At 41.8% G+C, this 17,980-nt stretch overlaps 1 protein-coding gene across 3 annotated transcripts in view; it reads right to left on the bottom strand.

The window, feature by feature from the left end:
- FBRS (fibrosin) overlaps nucleotides 1-16,808 on the bottom strand; it is a 460,820-nt gene extending 444,012 nt beyond the window's left edge. The window contains exon 1 of one of the 3 annotated variants that reach the window (XM_085618447.1): nucleotides 16,015-16,808. In XM_085618447.1, the coding sequence (XP_085474573.1) occupies nucleotides 16,015-16,299 (285 nt within the window). In that variant the 5' untranslated portion in view covers nucleotides 16,300-16,808. The remainder of the gene's footprint in view (nucleotides 1-16,014) is intronic. The other 2 variants (XM_085618449.1, XM_085618448.1) reach the window with 2 other exon arrangements.
- Between the last annotated feature and the right edge of the window lie 1,172 nt (nucleotides 16,809-17,980).

Here is a 17,980-nt window from a genome sequence, read left to right as displayed (position 1 = left end):
CAATAAGGTGGACAACTTCACTACAGCAGCAAGACATGAAACCTAGCAACAGACCACAGTAGCTACTTAAAATAAACATTGTTTATCGGTGGCATTACGGTTGAAGCTTGATTAGTTCCAATCTCAACTCTCAATTGAGAACTGAAAAAAGGGTCTAATTTTTTATTTAAAACCACACTTTAAAAATAAAAATGACATCCAGCCTGTAAATTCATACGTTTATTCAATCGTCATACAACACATTCATGTACACATCTAGTAAAGTGTCCATCTTTGTAATCATGCACCCTTCTCATCTTATTATACACTCAACTGAGATAGGTTACGATTAAAAGTCCCACTGAGGAACAAATTGCAACAATGTTTATTAATAAATACTGGCATTTCTGCCACAAGTATTTGAAGTTCAACTAAAAGACAGCAGAACAAAAACATGCTAACTATCATGGGGTTCATTTCCCTTCCCTCGAAACGTTAAATGCTACAGCACAAACACTAAGAATCACAGCACAGAAAGCCCAGTACAAGTTTCCCCTCACACCTAAGGGGAGAGCATTAAAAGCTACAATGAAGACCCTACTTCCTCACACAGCAGACAAATATTAGGAGAAAGCCTGGTGGTAGGCAGGGCCAACATACTATGTTGGCACGCGACTCAAAGATAGTGCAAACATAGCTTGAACGCTTACGAGTGGCTAAAAAACTAAATGCAAAAAATGGACAGAAAAAAAACAAGCGCGGCCACGCGAGGAATGCAAGGTATGCAGCTGGCACCCGGCCGCACTGCTGCTCGCTCCCGAGCTCCCTAGGCAAGGGGAGAGAGAAGGCGGGACATGCACCTGTCTTTGGCCAATTGCGTGCTGTCTTTCTTAGAAAGACGCACGAAAGGCCAATAGCCTGTGACCAAAAAAAAAAAAAAAAAAAACACACGGGCGTGTGGTCAGAGTTTTAAGCCCTTACATAAAGCCTCGCAGAGCATGCGCCCTGGCTCAGGCGAGACCTAGAAAAGCACTGGTACGTCAATACTGGCTTACCAGCCCTGGCACTGAAATACACATTTTTACACATATGCACATATATGCACTTGGGACAAGGAAAAATGGCACCCAATGGCAGAAGTGGGCTGATCTACTGCACAATGTTGTATGATCTGGCGGGCGCTTGCAAAATAAAAAAAGACAACAGCTGAACAGATCAACAAAGCCCCTATATGTAGATTTTGCATTCATGACTATTACACAAGGCTGGCAAAACAATCTAAAACTGCTACTAGGCCAGACCCTTACAATTTTTTTTTCCTTCTCAAAAGTAGATCTGACCCTAGTGATTACAGATTGATACCCCAGATGGAAACTGGAGCTATGTTTTACCCACCTATTACAAATAAAAATTAGGAGTAACCAGTAGCAGCCAGGCGAAAGTAGACAGACGGGATAGGCAATAATAAATAAACCCACTTACCTTGGGCATGCCACATCGTAGAGTATGCGATGCACAGAGGTAAGTGTTTTCTAAAATGGAATATTACCCATACCGTTGTCTGTCGACTTCCACCACCCCTACCCTTTTTAGGTCTCGCTGAGTCAGCGCGCATGCGCTGCTTGGAGAGACTTTAGGAGTTTTCAAAGTGCTGCTGGCTGGCGACAAGCTTGCGTTCACGCGCGAACCGCCAGCCTTCAGCAGCACTTTGAAAACTCACCTACTGAAGTCTCTCCGGGCAGCGCATGCGCGCTGACTCTAATATGAATTTCCTTGATGTGTGCAGCTTTGGCGCCCTCTAGTGCAAGACTATTATAAGTGCTGCATAATATCATTTGCATTTGTTGTTCTGCTATCGACCTCAAAATCCTACCCAAGATTGGCACATTTCCACACGCCTCAGATCTCTGGTTACAGAAAGCCCGTACAGGCTCATAATTTTTTTTATTGGAATACTGAAAACGAAACGTGCACTCCCCCCAAAAAACGCACCCCTCGCCTATCAAATAAGCTGATATGATAGTCTACAGTAGGTTCACTTAATAACAAATTCAGCTCAGCAAATGTCTCAACGTATATGATCTTTCAACAAGTTTTCTTAATTATAGGATCGGTTGTTGATTAAAACTTGAGAGACTTTAAGTGTTTTAGGACACGCATAAACAAATGCGGCTTTATAATTGTCAAGTAATTTTACATCAAGAACACAACAATAAAGTTTCTAGCACCAGGACAAGACAGCAAGAGATTTAAAATGAAAAATATATTTGGCATTCAAATGATCTTTAGTATACATAATTGTATGTTTTTTCATTATGTATTCTAGAATTGCTGTCTTTTGGCAGACAATGTTGTGCATATTTGTGATCAATTATTGTTAAGATGACAGTATTGCTTTACATAATTCAATGTCCATGACAAAGCATGGAAAGAGGAAACAATGAATTTTCTGGTATCAAATTTTGGCGATTGGGCTGGGCTCAGCAAAGTCACTTTATTGCAGACATTATTTAGTGCAGTTTGCAGTATTGCGCCAGTTGTATTGGAGTAACTTATGTGAATTGAGTCCAAGTTACACTTTTTTGCTGTCGTATTTGGATTTGCCGGCCTTGAGTCAATCCTTGTTACACCCACTTTGGTAGCGATTGCTCTCTTATAAGATCCCAAAGGCGAGACCTATTGGCCATGCCAATGCTTGTTACCTGTGCAAGCCGTCACAGGGGGTAAAAACAGAACACCCTAACCCCCCCCCCCCCCCCCCCAAGGAACAGCCTGGTTCTGCTTAGGCTGGAGTATTCCCCATTATATACATCCACTTTGGTAGCTAGCACAAAATTCAACAAGGATGGATAACAGTAAACTGTTCATTTGTTTGGTCAACCTGCACACAGTATTCAACAAAGTAGATTACGAAATATTACAGAAAAAAAATCTGAAAATCTCACTGGCCTGTAACGTGTAGTTAAGCAAATTAACAGATCAGCACGGAATCAAGTTCAAGCAGTTTTGTTTGAGATATAAGCAATTGAAACCATTCAATAAAAATAAAAAAACAGGAACATTCAAACACAACAAAGAACTTAGGATAGCGCTATAAAAAGTGATTTGCAGGCTACAAAGGGCCAAAGGAATTAAAAGACTTTAGGAAAGGTAAAGAGAATTTCTCCTGTATATTCAGTCATGCAGCCCACATACAATGCTACAGGCTTATAAACTGCAGGTGTGTTAAACATAGAGCACAGCACCAAAGTAACCATCCGATTCTTTACACCACATGTCCTAAAGGGTGTAATAGCCATCGCCTAGGTTTCGGTACAGACCAGGAGAAAGTGCACAATTGTTTAAATTACACACACCTTACAGTCGCAGTTACTTTATTCCTGTGGGGATTACATTTTGGTGTACAAACATTTGTCAGTAAGATTACCAGTATAGATTTTAAGCACCAAGAACAAGTCTCACTAAAGATGTCATTCTAGGTAGGTCTAAACCCCTAGGTCATCTTGACTGCCATGAAGTAATCAGGTAACAGACAGCCTGTGTCAATGTTCAACGCTGATTCAGATCAGTCCAACCATTAATTTTATTTTATGAATCGTGGCCTAGTTTATCTTGGATTGTGTTGAAATCCCATCCCATTGCAGAATTCACTATATTATCTTTTACACAGAACATAAACTCAGACATTTCTTTGCATTTTCCAGATTCATTACGTCTTGGATTCATCTTGCTTAAACTTTAGCATGAGAGTTAGTCTGGAGCCTGGCCTAAAACAGGGTGTAGTGCAATTAATTGAGACACGTTTAATGCCTATTACCTTTGCTGTGTAGCATTGTGGAATTGCAACCCAGGATATCGCTCTCCAGTTTATTTTTGCATTTTGGACCAGCCCCTATAAATTGATTCAATAGACTAGTTGATTTTTTTGGTGTGCCTCAATACCTTATGTAAACAGGGAATTGCTCTCATGTACTGGAAAAGTGCAATGCAATACACAAGGCATACAGTGCCATATGCTCCAAATATAGCGCTTCAGGGTATAACCACTCCGAATGGCATAGGGACGACCCGCAGAGTAAGATTATGGGAGGAGGCGGGGTAACAACGATGGGAGCATTATTCAGAGATGGAATGTTGCTTAGCCATATGGACTTTGTGCATGAGTAGGGGCTCCCGGAAACTTTGTTCCTACTCAACGCACATATAAAGAGGTGGGTAAGAAAGCACTGGGCTCCAGAGAATGTAGAACCACCAACACATGAACTAGTACACAACCTACACCTGATGGGTAATGGAAAACACTTAAATTAGGTGGCTGTACAGAGGAATACGTCCACATGCAGTGATACCCCACAACATTAAGGGACAAATGGGAAAGGGAATTAAGTAAAGAACTTCAAGACAAAGAGTGGGAGGAAATGCTGTCCTACCCTAAAAAAGTATCCAGAAGCACGAGATTTAAATGTATTCAATACATGGTATTGAAGAGGGCGTACCTCACACGTTACATGAGATGTACCCGGGAGTATCAGCGCAATGCCCTAGGTATGTAGACCCAGATGCGACACTGACGCACATGATGTGGTCATGCCCAACTCTATCAGGGTAGATAACACGAGTAGTCAGACAATAACCAAGTGATTGGAGGAACAAGACTGGGATATCTTGAAAGCTGCATACTGGGGGTTTACCGTAGACCCAGATCACCAAACGTACAAACTAGATTCGCTGATTTGTTATTGCTATTAGCAAAGCGGCTTATAACGAGACAATAAAAGTCACCAATCCCAGCCACTATACACGTCTGGCGGGAGAAAGTCGTTAGGTGGGGGAGGGCAGAGTGAAATCATTACACAGGGAGGAATATAGGGGGCTTAGGAAGACCCCAATATCCATTTTATTAGTATTCCTATTCTAATTGTGGGTCTAATGCTTTTAAAGCATTAGACCCACAATTAGAATAGGAATACTCTCCTCACACGTTTACACACAACGCAATGGCCAGGGAATTGGAGAAGTGACTCTGGTGTGTATGGATGGGTAGTATGGGCCTGCTAACAGTACCAATACCGGGAACAGCCTCGGTGGGCTCCGCAACCTATAGGTATCTGGACATGCCCCAGCTCCACCCTGACGTTCAGAAAAGTATTTGTGTTTTTACCTACACCACTGCGCCTAAAATGCACAATATGAGCATACTGCACCAATGAAATAGCAACCCAAGTGGGGGGGTGAGAGTTTGTTGCCTTTTATATTTTTTTAATAAAAGTTATCCGATTGCAGTGTTTATTATAGTTGACACTTGGGAAGGAATGTACTGAAACATGGACACTATGAAGGGGCCCTCACTGTACCTCTTGCCATAAGAACTGTAATATCATTTGTATTTATGCGAACTATGTAGGAAGATCCTCCTTTTCTTAAACTGTAAAAAAAAAAAAAAACAATTCCAAAATTGAACCGGGAAAAATAATCTTTCAGCAGTACTGAGAAATTGTCCTACACTCTGCCCACACATTGTCTTGCGTATAGCATTTGACTGAGCGGAAGCTGTATGCTTCCTTCAAAGGCAGCAACTGTATTGCACTTTGTCTTCTGTGAAAGCTTATGCTCAATAAAGCAAAGACCGAGTTATTATGGTGGCATGCCATGACCATGGTAATATTTTACAATAGATAGTTATGACAAAAAACAGCAGACCTGTCGTATTTACTGTAAAAGGCATTTGTTAAGCTAACAAGCCTTTTAATTGTGGATTGTTATCGCTTTTTTTTGTGAAATCTCTGAATACCAGGGTAGACAAGAGTTTGAGCTTGTCACCCCCTCTGACAAACAGTGGGGGTAGAAGGTTTTCACTGTGATAATTCCTGTAAGCCCTGTTGGAAGGGGATCTATATTGCTTTGCCTAGACTTGTAAATATTCATAATTATATAACTGTGCACATTATGGTTGCTAGATTATGCGCACTTCTGTAGACCTGTGTTGATTATAGTACACCAATGGTAAAGGATGTGGGCCTTATTGGTTTGTTGGAAAAAGTTATGTCTGTTCTACACGTTTGCTCGGTTTATTATAAGTAGTTATGACAAAACCAGTCCGCCCGAATGGCCAATTGAGAAAAACATGTGCAAAAAGGAACAGGCTTTTAAGGATGCATTGTTATTACACAGTGCTAAATATGGTGGGCAGGTATTTTGTTACATAGAATCTCAGTGATTACAGTAGCAGGCAGGGGTTTTGGTGACAAACCATGGAGGCAGAAGAGTTGCACTATGTTAATCTTTTTTACGACCTCAAGAGGGATTATGTTATTTTGACAACTGCGATGTTGACCATTATATTTTTGATGGATGCCGTGCAAGAAACCGTATACTCAAAATAGTTGGTCATGGGGATATCCAATGACAAAGGTTATTAGCCTATTGGAACAAAGGAAGCATGCCCGATTTATTATGGAATGCGCATATAGTAAAGTAAATAGGATTAAGAGTGGTTTGATGTGGAACTGTTAAAGCCTGCATTCACATTCCAAACCTCCTCCTGCTGCTATGATCTCCAAATAAACACTTTCTGGACCCTTGCCTCTTCTACCCTCCACTATCCTTTTCGATCCAAATAACAGACTAATGTGTCCAAATTAGTTGCATAATTCCCTATACTATTTCACCACTAATCTTGTTTGGGTTCCCGAGTAGCGTGCTACTCGCCAAAAGTGCCTTGACGCCTCATCAGGGAAACCCAGCACTATATAAATGCAAACCCTTCCCTCTTTGATCCCCCCCACTATCCTTTTTCAATCCAAATAACAGACTCACATGTCCACTGTTCAAATTAATTTCATATTTCTGTATATTAATTCACCACAAATCCTGTTTGGGTTACGAAGTAGTACGCTACTCGCCGAAAAGAGCTTTGATGCCTCGTCAGGGATAGGAAGTGCTATATAAAAGGAATTACAATATAGTCAGATATAGGAAATCTCAAACAACCTTCGTAGGTAAAGATTTTGGTGCCGATTACCACCATTGACAGATCCTAGGGGACTGTAATAATTCTTGCTAGAATCTCTTTGGAACAGGCTTTGTTCTTTACTAGGATCTTGTGATAAAACAACAAAGAAGAAAGAACACAAGAAAAGCTATAATGACAAACAATCTGCTAAACTAATGAAAAAACTAGGGGACAATCAAGAAATAATCATCAACAAGTCAGAAAAGGGAGGAAATATTGTCTTATGGCCTAAGAAAGAATACATCGCGGAAGCCATGAGACAATTGAATGATGAAAGAAGTTACATGAGGTGCAACATGAAGGAATACAAAAAGGCAAAAGTAGGCCTTAAAAAACAACTTTTACAATATGAGAGAGGGATTAATTTCATCCACTGAATTCAACTTTCTGCATATTGAATGCCCGGTTATTCCTATCATGTACCTAATGCCTAAAGTGCACAAAATGGGCTCTCCAACACCAGGTAGACCCATCATTTCTGCTATTAATAGTGTCAGTGAACACATTTCACAATGTGTAGATTATTACCTGCAGGACTTTGTCAAAGAATTACCAAGCTACGTCAAAGATACAGGAGATTTCTTGAATCAAAATAAATGACACTAAGTGGGAAGATGGCCTTATTTTAATTACATTAAACATTGAGTCGCTTTACACAAGCATCAATCATGAAACTGGACTCAATGCAGTTAATTTTTTTGAGCTCAGAGACTTGTCGAATATTATGGGCACAACACAATGCTACTGGGCTTAATTGCATGGTGTTTAAATAAGGATTTCTTGTTTGGAAAAGAAACCCTAAAACAAGTTAGGGGAGTAGCTATGGGATCATGTTACTCCCCCAGCTATGCTCGTTTGCATGTTGGCTGGTGGGAGGAACAGGTCCGGAAAGTGGTTTAAACTGTGCATCATGTGCGACAGTGGCTGCGTTACATAGACGATGTCTATTTTGTATGGAATAGAGATGAGGAGGAAGCTCAAGAGTTTATTACAACTTTGGATACTAATTCTAGCAATCTCGTTTTTACCTCCAACATAAGTAGTACCAAGATAGATTTTTTGGATGTACAACTCTTGGTTATCAACAGCAAATTAGAGACATCACTATTCAGAAAAGCCACAGCAGGAAACAGCACATTACATGCAAGTAGTGGACACCCAAAACACCTCATAGAAAGCATACCTTATGGTGAGTTACTAAGACTAAAATGCATTTGTAGTACACCACACAAATTTGAAAGATGCACACAAGATGCGCTCAACAGATTGCGTATTAGAGGCTATAGTGAAAGAGTGCTCAAAAATGCTACAATGAAAGTACAAGAAAGGCCAAGAGACGTTATTGCTTTCTAAAGAGGCATTGGGGGGCGAAATTAAAGAGGACAGTCCCGCCTCATTACGACTTATAGTAAACAAGAAAGAAAGATTAAGTTGATTATTAGGAAGAATTGGCCTATTGTCCTTACAGATGGAGTAATAGAAAATAGACTCCCAGAGCTACGAGTGATAACGAACAGAAAACCAAAATCTATGGAGGAGCCAATTAGTGAAAATGACAACTTTAGGCAACAGTCATAGAACCACACAAACACGAGACGTTGCAAAACAACCCAATCAAGGTTGAGGGTTAGAGACATATTGACAATGATGTAAGGAGCATTTATGCAGATAATTATCTATGTTACACAAATGGGGTGAAGTGTATTGCAGATTACGGCATTAAGGTCATAATATAGAGAGAAACATATAATCAGCAAAATTAAGAACAGGTCGGTCTGACAAGAAATCTTTTGCGGTGATATTTATTGTTCTCATTTGCATATTTGCGAATTTTTGCACAAATGTCGTATGGTTATATTTATTGATGTAAATAAATATATTTATTATTACATATGCTGCCTGTCACTTTTTAACCATAAGTAAGATACGTATTTATTTATTCAGACATTGTCACTTTTCTCTTTTTTAAGTATTATGCTGATCAAAATATGCAAAACGTCTATATTTCAAATGTGTGTTTTAAGTGGGGACTTTTTGCCAATTGCACAACAAGTATGCCGGTTTCCAAAATATTTCTTCTATGTTTATGAACATGTGACTCACTAATGGGTGGACACCTAGCATTTATAACATTGGCGGACGTTTGTTTTCTTGTGTGATCAAGGGCACAGGGTGCTCGAAACGCGTCGCAGAGGGAGACAATAAATACCATTTCCTGCCTTACATGTTTGGGTCCGTCTCTCTCTGTTCGCCGAAAGGAAGTACGGGGAGATTGCTTGGAAGAAATATATAACCATACACACATACAAAAATGTACCCCACTAACCATACACAGATACAAAAATGTACTCCACTACTTGCCCGCCATTCCCTGGTGCAGATGAACAGGAACGGACCACAGCATATGTGCAAATTTGCTTTTTATTTTTTCTTAGTCAGCCATTACGCATTTCTGCCCTTGCAGGCCTTGATCACATGACAATCACTGCGTCGTTCTATCATTTTTAAAGTGACAGGTGCTCATACAAACAGTCGTTAATATAAACAGACTACATGGTATGCCTCGAATTCACAGTATTAGTGAGGCAAAGTTAGTTAGGACATTAATTTAGTTGCGGTCAAAACCCAATTACTGTTTTCATAAAATGCATGTTGAATAAAAACTTTACACTTCAAGAATACAGTACAGGTTGTGGATACATGCTTAAAGTGCCAGTTGACACAATAAAATGAAAATTGCTCAGATTCAATTTGCGGACAACTATTCACATTGATGTTATTAATTATATTGCACACCAACATTTTGTAGAATCGACTGTTTAAAGTGCTTTTGTGCAAAGTGCTATGCTGTGAAAGTGTTGTGTGTGCATACCTCACCGCTTATATCAGTCTAAAGAGCTTTAGTGCCGATATACAAAAAGTATATGTATATATATATATATATATATACACACACACACACACACACACACACACACACACACACATATATTTTATAGGACTAATAGCGTATGCAGTTTATAAACTCTGTATATAATAAATGTCTAAACGCATAATTTGTATAGTTCCTATGTAGTGTAGAAATGTTTGTTCAATTCCTCACATGGCAAGTTCTAGATTTGTCAGCCAAGTAATGGACCCTTTTGACTCTCATTTTGGTATGGTTGTAGCACTACAATAACTGATGATCAATAATCTTTTTTATAGACATATGAACAGTTACTCCATTGTGTTTAAGCCTCCCGGATGTTTGGAATAGAGTTCCAATATATACTGGGTCTCTAATTTTCTCAAAACCCCCTCTCCGTTGCCCCTCTTCTGTTCAAAGGCACTGTATCAATCAAATAATATTTGAGATGTTAATGGTTGTTTGTGCCTATACTTGGAAGTGACAGGCCACGGGTCCCGATTGGTGACTACGCGTATGTGCTGGAGTATACGTTTGAGCCTGTAGCTTGGTGCTACCCACATAATGTAGTCCACAAGAACACTCCAGCACACAATCTATTTTACACGTCAATGATTTATTGATCTTCCGATCTTTATCACCAAATGGTGTAGTGTAGGTTGCTTTGTTTACCCCAAATTGGCATGCCTTACAGGTTTTACATTTAAAAAAAAAAACAACGCTCTTTGTGATAGCCAGGTGTTACCATCTGCTATCTCAGGGCTGCTTTTGACAAGGAAATGCTCATGGATGGTGCTCTTCTGTACGTAATGGAGATCTGTTTTAGAAGGAGATGGCCAATTACAGCATCATTTAGGACTACGGGCCAATTGCATCCAATGATGCATCTCAGCGCTTTGTCCCGTTTGTTAAAAGCTAATATTTTAAATTGATTTTCATATTTTTTGATGGTTTGGGACAGAGGTTGGCCAGCCTTGTTAGGCACAGCTTGGGTGTTAACTGATAGTTTTGCTCTGTCCAAACATTTTGTTTTAGTGATGGCAGACTCTACAGTTCCTTTTGAGAGTATGTGTGCTAAGAATCGGTTTGCTTGCCTGTTGGGCCATCTCTAGGTCCTGGGTGTTTCTACAAATTCTTTTCAGCCTAAGCATTTCTCCATAGGGTATACTTTCTATCAAATGCCTGGGATGAAAGCTTGTGGCATGAAACAGAGTTGCCTGCTGTTTCTTTATGGTGTGCTTTTGTTTCTATTCTTTCATTCTCAATGTAGATCTGCACATCGAAAAAGTTTCCAGTTTTTTCACTGACTGAAGTTCAAATGGATTTTGTTGCGATTGATGGATGACACAAAGTACAGTACACTTGGCTTGGTGCCTTTCCATACCACAAATAAGTGGTCTATAAAACGTAGCAAGAGTATTACATTTTGCTTCATTGTTGTGCCATGTGTGCCATGTGTGCCCCCCCCCCCCCCCGAACGGCTTCTCCCACAAGCCCATGTGTAAACAGGCATAGCTGGGCGAGAAGCTGGCTTCCATGGCCACACTGTGCATTTGCTGGTAAACGAGGTTTTGAAACAAATAAGTTGTTGTTTAAACAAAGTGTCACCATATTAATAAGCATTTTGTTCTGCTGCCCTAACCAAGTTGGTATATTCTCAAGATAAAATCCCAGTGCCCTATACCATCCTTAAGATTAATACTAGTATGATGGTTTGACTGTTGTCTGAATTTGGGTTTACCGGCGTCTGCCTGTAGGTTGTTTCTTGGTATTGGATGTCCTTCCTACGCGCTTTTATCCTCACACTGTTTGGCATTTCTCATTTTCCTGCTCGATTCCTCTGTGCTCGTGGACGGAGTGTTTGCCGCCTGTCCTGCCATAAAAAAAAAATCAAATTCTTTTTCTATGGAGAGTTTAACCAGGCCACAACTCAGCTGGACATCCTCTCCAGAAAAACTTGCTTTGACCACTTGTCTGCATGTACGTATTTTGTTGCTATTACAGAGCTGTTGGAGTAATGTTCGCCATTCCCTTAGCAGTACCCTGCATATAAATAGCAGGTGCAGTATGTTCTCCTTTCCTTCCCCCACAAAGTCGGCAGGTTGCCGAAGTCAAGGGGGGAAATGGGGGGGGGGGGGAGAGCATCCACGGCGGTTGATTGAGTGCAGATGGTAATATACCTGGGCGGAACTTCATGGGCTTCTCTTTTATGGATTTAGGAAAGGTGGTGCACTGGTACGTTTGAGGCATGGCCCTAGTGTAGCTCTGTATGGTGTGCCAGCTGTGTACTCTCCCTGAAAGGGTGGCTTTAGCCTCCATTAGGGAGAATCTTAATGGTTTTGTTGACTAGCTTTTTGAAACCCTCACTTGTCCCAGAAGTCAGCCAGAGGTCTTGGAAGCCTAGTTGCTCTAATGAATCTTCCAGGTAGTGTCTGGCCGGGCCCACTCCTTTGGCTTGCAGTTCTTTCCATAGGTGGAAGTTATAGGGTCCCTGGGTCCCTTTTTATGTCTCGCCTGACCCAGCGCATGCGCTGGACTGGCAAGACTTATTGAGAGGGCTCCAAAAAGTGCTACCAGGCCAGCCTAGAGCTACAGTGCATGTGCGCGGGCTTTACCGTGATTACTTTCACTTTCGTGGCCGCATGGCTGCTTTGCATAGCCAATAGGTCTCGCTTTTGGGACCTAATAAGTATTTAGTTATGCAACTGTAGCATGGCTAAACACTTATAAGGTCCCAAAGGCAAGACCTATTGGCTATGCCAATGCTTGTTTAATCTTGTGCCAGCTTTTGATGTACGCTCCTTTGCGAGCCAGGTCTTGCCTTTGAAACCCAAATTCTACTCTCAGTTGTGCACCTTGGTAAGCCAAAGATCATTTGCAATGCTCTTGATATAGTGTTTTCTAGTGTGTTTGCATCTCTCCCTCTCAGACTTGCTTCCACAGCTGATAGATGGTATATGTTTTGCCTGAATCACTCGTGTCAGAGGTGAAGCTTGACCTGATGATCTTGTGTTTTAGATTCCTCATAGCCACAGCTGTCGCTATCCCCCTACTTTTTATGGCCATTTTTTAGGATGGCGATTGTCAATAATGACTTAAGTATTTATACTCCTCCACAACTGCTAGCTGATGCAACGGCAGATGCCATCAGTAGGGTACCTTTGCTCACTGTGAGTGCACGCTCATGACCTTTGTTTTTTTCCTGGTTGAGGGTCAGTGCATTTTCGCCAGAGTAGTTAGATATGACATTGAGCAGGCGTTGAAGGCTGATCGGAGTCCGGCTAATGAGGATGAGAGCATCCGTATAAAGTAGGGTTGAGAAGGCCAAACCCCCCCCATCCTCGGGGCGTGTGAATTACACTTGTCCATTCTGGCTGACAAGTCTGACATGAAGAGATTGAACAGTATTGGGGCTAACACACAGCATTGCTTCAGCCCGACAGTTGTTGGGATCTTCCTTGTCCGATAGTCACCAGTTTTACTTGGACCACTTGTCAGACTGTATGAGGATTAGCTGTTTTAAGACTAGTGGCGGAGTGTTCATCTTTAAAAGCTTTTACCATAGATTGATTCTATTAATGTGGTCAAATGTTGAACTGTAGTCGATTAAGCATATGTACAAAGGTTGTTTGAATGCGATTGTGGCATCTATCGTCAGTGAAATGGATAGGATATTGATGGTGTTCCCCATGTGCTTGCAAAAACCTGTTTGATTTAGTGGAATGACTGAGTTGTTTGTAGCAGTTTGTTAGTTCTTGAAAAATAAGTCTAGCATAGTATTTGGCATCAATGTCTAACAAGGCTAATAACCGGTAGTTTACTGGATAATTTATGTTGCCCTTTTCATATATTGGGGAGATAGTTGAGCCCCTCCATGATACTGGAATTGTTGAGGTTAGCAAGATTTTTTCGAAGACTGGTTTCAGTGACCACTGGTCAATATTCTTAGTCAAGTTTGAACAAAATTGGTGGGATCCCATTGGGGGCCAGTGCACCCTCTCGTCAGCCCTTGACCATTCTTGTGCAAATTTGAGCATTAGTGATAAATCTCAAAGAAAACAAGTGGATTGGGGTGGTGCAATTGCAAGCTTGTTGCTCCTGGATAAGAAGAGAGGATCTCTGTTAAAATGAGATTGGAGAAAGTTGTCCAAGCATTTTTTTTTATTAAGGGAAAACAAAGTGGGAGTTGTGTTCATTCACAAAAGGTAAATGGCTTTGATGCGCAGAAAACTTTCTACCTTTGTGCACGCATCATTTTTTATATTTTTCCTGCCTCTCTCAGTCAGGACAACCATCATCGAGACCCTGTGGTGTGCGAATTTCTGGTTCAGGTTTTACCCTCAATGGAAGCTGCTCCGACAACAGCAACTCAGCAGTTTCCGCAACTCAGAGCAAGGGGAACCACTAGTTTACAGCGTTCATCCTGCTTCATCAAACCCTAAATAAGGCCCTTAGCCATCCTTACAGACCCAAGCAAGGCCTGTAGCAACAACTGGCTTGTCTTGTCAAATATTGAGAGTTTGACAGACTTGTAACGTTGGAAAGACACAAGCACGGTATTAGAAGGATGTAAAAAATGTGCAGGTATTTAAGAATCATTTTACAAAAACACAAGTCTTAGCTTGGACCTCACACAGATTCATTAGCTGGGGTAAAGCGAAGATAATGAAATGAACGTACTTATTTCAACCTAGCATATGGGGCCGTTCAGTGAACATCCTTCAGAAGGTGTATTAGTCAACAATACACCATAAGCTCGGCATGGATATCATACAAAGATGCTTACTTTAATTTTGACCAAATTGGAAGGTAAATATCTTTTACATTACGATCTAGTGTGATCAAAACATTCTACATAATTCCAGTCATCCAACTCTCTGCTTAACTACAATGTATACGTGTTATCAAAATAAGTTTTGTAGCTTTGAGTGATTGGTTGGTGCTGCATGGTTATATAAAAGTTTGAGCGGTGGGCAGTTCTGTACTTGACTTCTCTTAAGGAACAGGTTAAGACGTTTGCCAATTATTGGATGAATCTCGATTAAAATGTTCCATTCGATACAGAGATTAACAAATGCCAGAGAAAGAACAAATATATAATTTAAAGTGAAAAGTTTCTCAAGTTATGATGGGTTCTTCATGTTCCAACTCATCAGATGAAGTGGCCGTATCTAGCTTAAAAGTGACAAATATAGTTTCAAACAGGCAGAGCTATCTTACTTTACCTTGTGCTATTTTCTATGACCAACGTATACACATTTTATTAAAAAAGACCAACTCTGACCCTTGAATACATGTAACCGCCTAAAAGCTATAGCTACAGCATTGAACCTCACTCTTCCACCAAGTTCATCAGCCAATGCAATGGCAGTTAGTAATCGTAAAAATCTGTATCATTTTAATAGTTAATTTTAATCTTATGGGCATATGCTTTCCGTGCTCGTATTTATACCGATAGTTAAGATAAGAAGACAAAAGTACAACAATTACACAGCAACACTACTTCAGAAAGTCTAATAACTAGACCTCCAACATCACTGCCTACGCTCTCCCGCCATGAGATCTGAATTGCATAACGGTATGAGCCTTCCAACTTTAAACAATAATCTGCACTCCATTCTGGGCATACACCGACGTCACTCTAGTTTTCCATTCACGCTCCCAACTTCCCTGCTCTTCTCAGTCTCTCCTCGGTTAAACAAGTCGTTAATTAAAAAGATTTACCTCTCCATCAACGATCTCTCCTCCTTTATACAAAATGCTATTTGACTTGTATTGTTTACTATTATGTTTGAACTTGGTATCACATGAAACTGATGTCTGCCAAACATATACATACACTGGACCCCTGGCAGACGCTGCGCACCGAAAGTGTTACTAAATATGAAACAATTTATCATAAGATAGTATCTCTTGAGGGAATTATTCCACTGACTAACCATGCCATGTTCACTACATCCCCCATAGCTCAATCTACCAAGCGACTCATCCCACTGAGGTCCGGGGGGGGTAGCAACGGGTCCTACACCTGTAAGAAAATCCTCAGGACATTTGTTCTTGCCTTGCCTCCTCCTGTAATAAAAGGCCCCGCCCCCTCTGATCTGCCCCAGCTCACCTGAAGCGCCTCCAGGCTGCTGAAGCTGCAGATGGCGAATCCATCGATGATCAGCTCCTCCTCTTCCGCCTCCTCACTAGGTGGTTCCGGGGGCGGCCCGGTTGCGGCACGGCGCCTCGGAGGGCGCCGGTGACGGGGATGTGGTCCACGCTCCTCCCCCTCCGAACCAGACGAGGGCGGGGCCGGAACGGCACGGAGGGGTCGACGTCGGTCCCGCGCGGAGCGAGAACGCCTCGAGCGCAGCGGGGGCGGGGCCAGACGCGCGCAGAGGGGCGGGGCCTCCATGGCCAGGCCTAGTCACTCACCGCGCATAGCCCAAACCTTTAAATGGCACTTGAGATTTGGTATCCTTCTGACGTCACAATGAAGTTTCCCTTCCACCGCGGCTTTACTGCTCGCTCAAGTCACTGACGTCACTGCACCTGTCCTTTGACGTCACAGCAATTTTAGTTCAGGCACCCCTTTGGTACCCTCGCGCAGCTGACGTCACTGTAACTGGACTGGCGACGCCGGCTCTCTACCTCCTTCCCCCCTTAAATGGCCTCTGCGCGCGCCCCCGTGGCTCTTCCTTTCTAGTGGCTCACAGGCACCCCTGGTTTCTTGTCACCCCCCGGCCCTCTGGTGTGACTCCCTCCACGAACGGTACCGGAGGTGAGGGGCTCCGGCCCTCCTCTACAGTTCCGCTTACAGCCTCCAGTATCTTTATCCTCTCGTCTCTCTCCGCCTTCTTCTTTCTCTTCAGGAGCCGCCCGGTCCGCGCGCACGTCGTGCGTAATGTCGTCACAGCGCAGTGTACGCCTGTCACGTGATGTAACGTATCCCAGCGGACGTACACAAAAGCAGTGCGCATGTGAATATCGAGATCAGGTGTTCCTTCCCGTTGTGAGTTTGTGGACCTTAGGTTATATTTCGTATTTCTATAGAGAAACGAATAGATCTCAGTGGTAAAGTGTAATAACGACAACAGGCTAGGTAGGGGCACGTTAGATTTATTATAGCTTTAAAGGCCCGCTCCAGCGTTTTTTTGCATATTTATATAGCGCGAACTCGACCTGAAGGTATTGGAGCGCTTTACGTGAGCACCGTATTTACATTACACATTCAGGCACGGGGAGATTAAGTGATTTGCCCAGAATCACAGGATTTGGACGCGACCTCGAGGCTTGAACCCTGATTTCCAACACCAAAGTCGGCAGTTTAGCCCACGGACCACATCCCCTCCCCCAAGTTCAGAGTTAAAGTATCGCATCTGCACTCATAACGCCCTGTCTTGGTCAGCGCAGAGCCCTCTCTATTTTAAACCTGTATGCTTGGGGTCCGAGCGCACAGACACAAGAGAAAGGAAGTCAAGAAAAACAAAAAAAAAAGCATTGGCATAGCCCATAGGTCTCGCCTTTGGGACCGTATATCTATTTAGTTATGCAGCACAATATCATTGGTGCAACAACATTAACTGTTGCATTGTTAAACACTTATAAGGTCCCAATGGCGAGACCTATTCGCTATGGCAATGCTTGTTTATTATACTAATAATAAATTATTCTTTATGATTTAAATTTACATGGAGCACAGGAATGAGTGAGATGGATTATCAATAATTGTGTGATTGAGTCAGAGTGATTGAGAATGAGAAGTGAGCAAAAGTATAACTGGAAATGAGGCAGAATGAATAAGAATGATTGTGAGGAGTGTTAGAGAGCGTGAGGGACCGAGAATGAGTTACAGTGAGTGAGAATGAGTGAGTGTAAGACTGAGAAAGTATGAGTGAGTCAGACTAAATGTGAGTAAAATAATTAGTGTTAGTGAATGAGAGTGTGAGTGTGTTATGCGTGCAAGTCTGCAACTGGCACTGGAAAACTGAAAATAATTATTTGGCTTATGAAGGCACTCATGGCAAAATGCTGCTACTGGCATACTGATGGTACTTATTGGCATAGAGGCATCTGTGGAAAACTGATGCTGCTGA

Source organism: Triturus cristatus, chromosome 7, assembly GCF_964204655.1.
Source record: "Triturus cristatus chromosome 7, aTriCri1.1, whole genome shotgun sequence".
Classification (NCBI taxonomy): Eukaryota; Metazoa; Chordata; class Amphibia; order Caudata; family Salamandridae; genus Triturus; species Triturus cristatus.
Note: the sequence above shows the minus strand (reverse complement) of the source record. Positions and strands in the feature narration are given on the sequence as shown.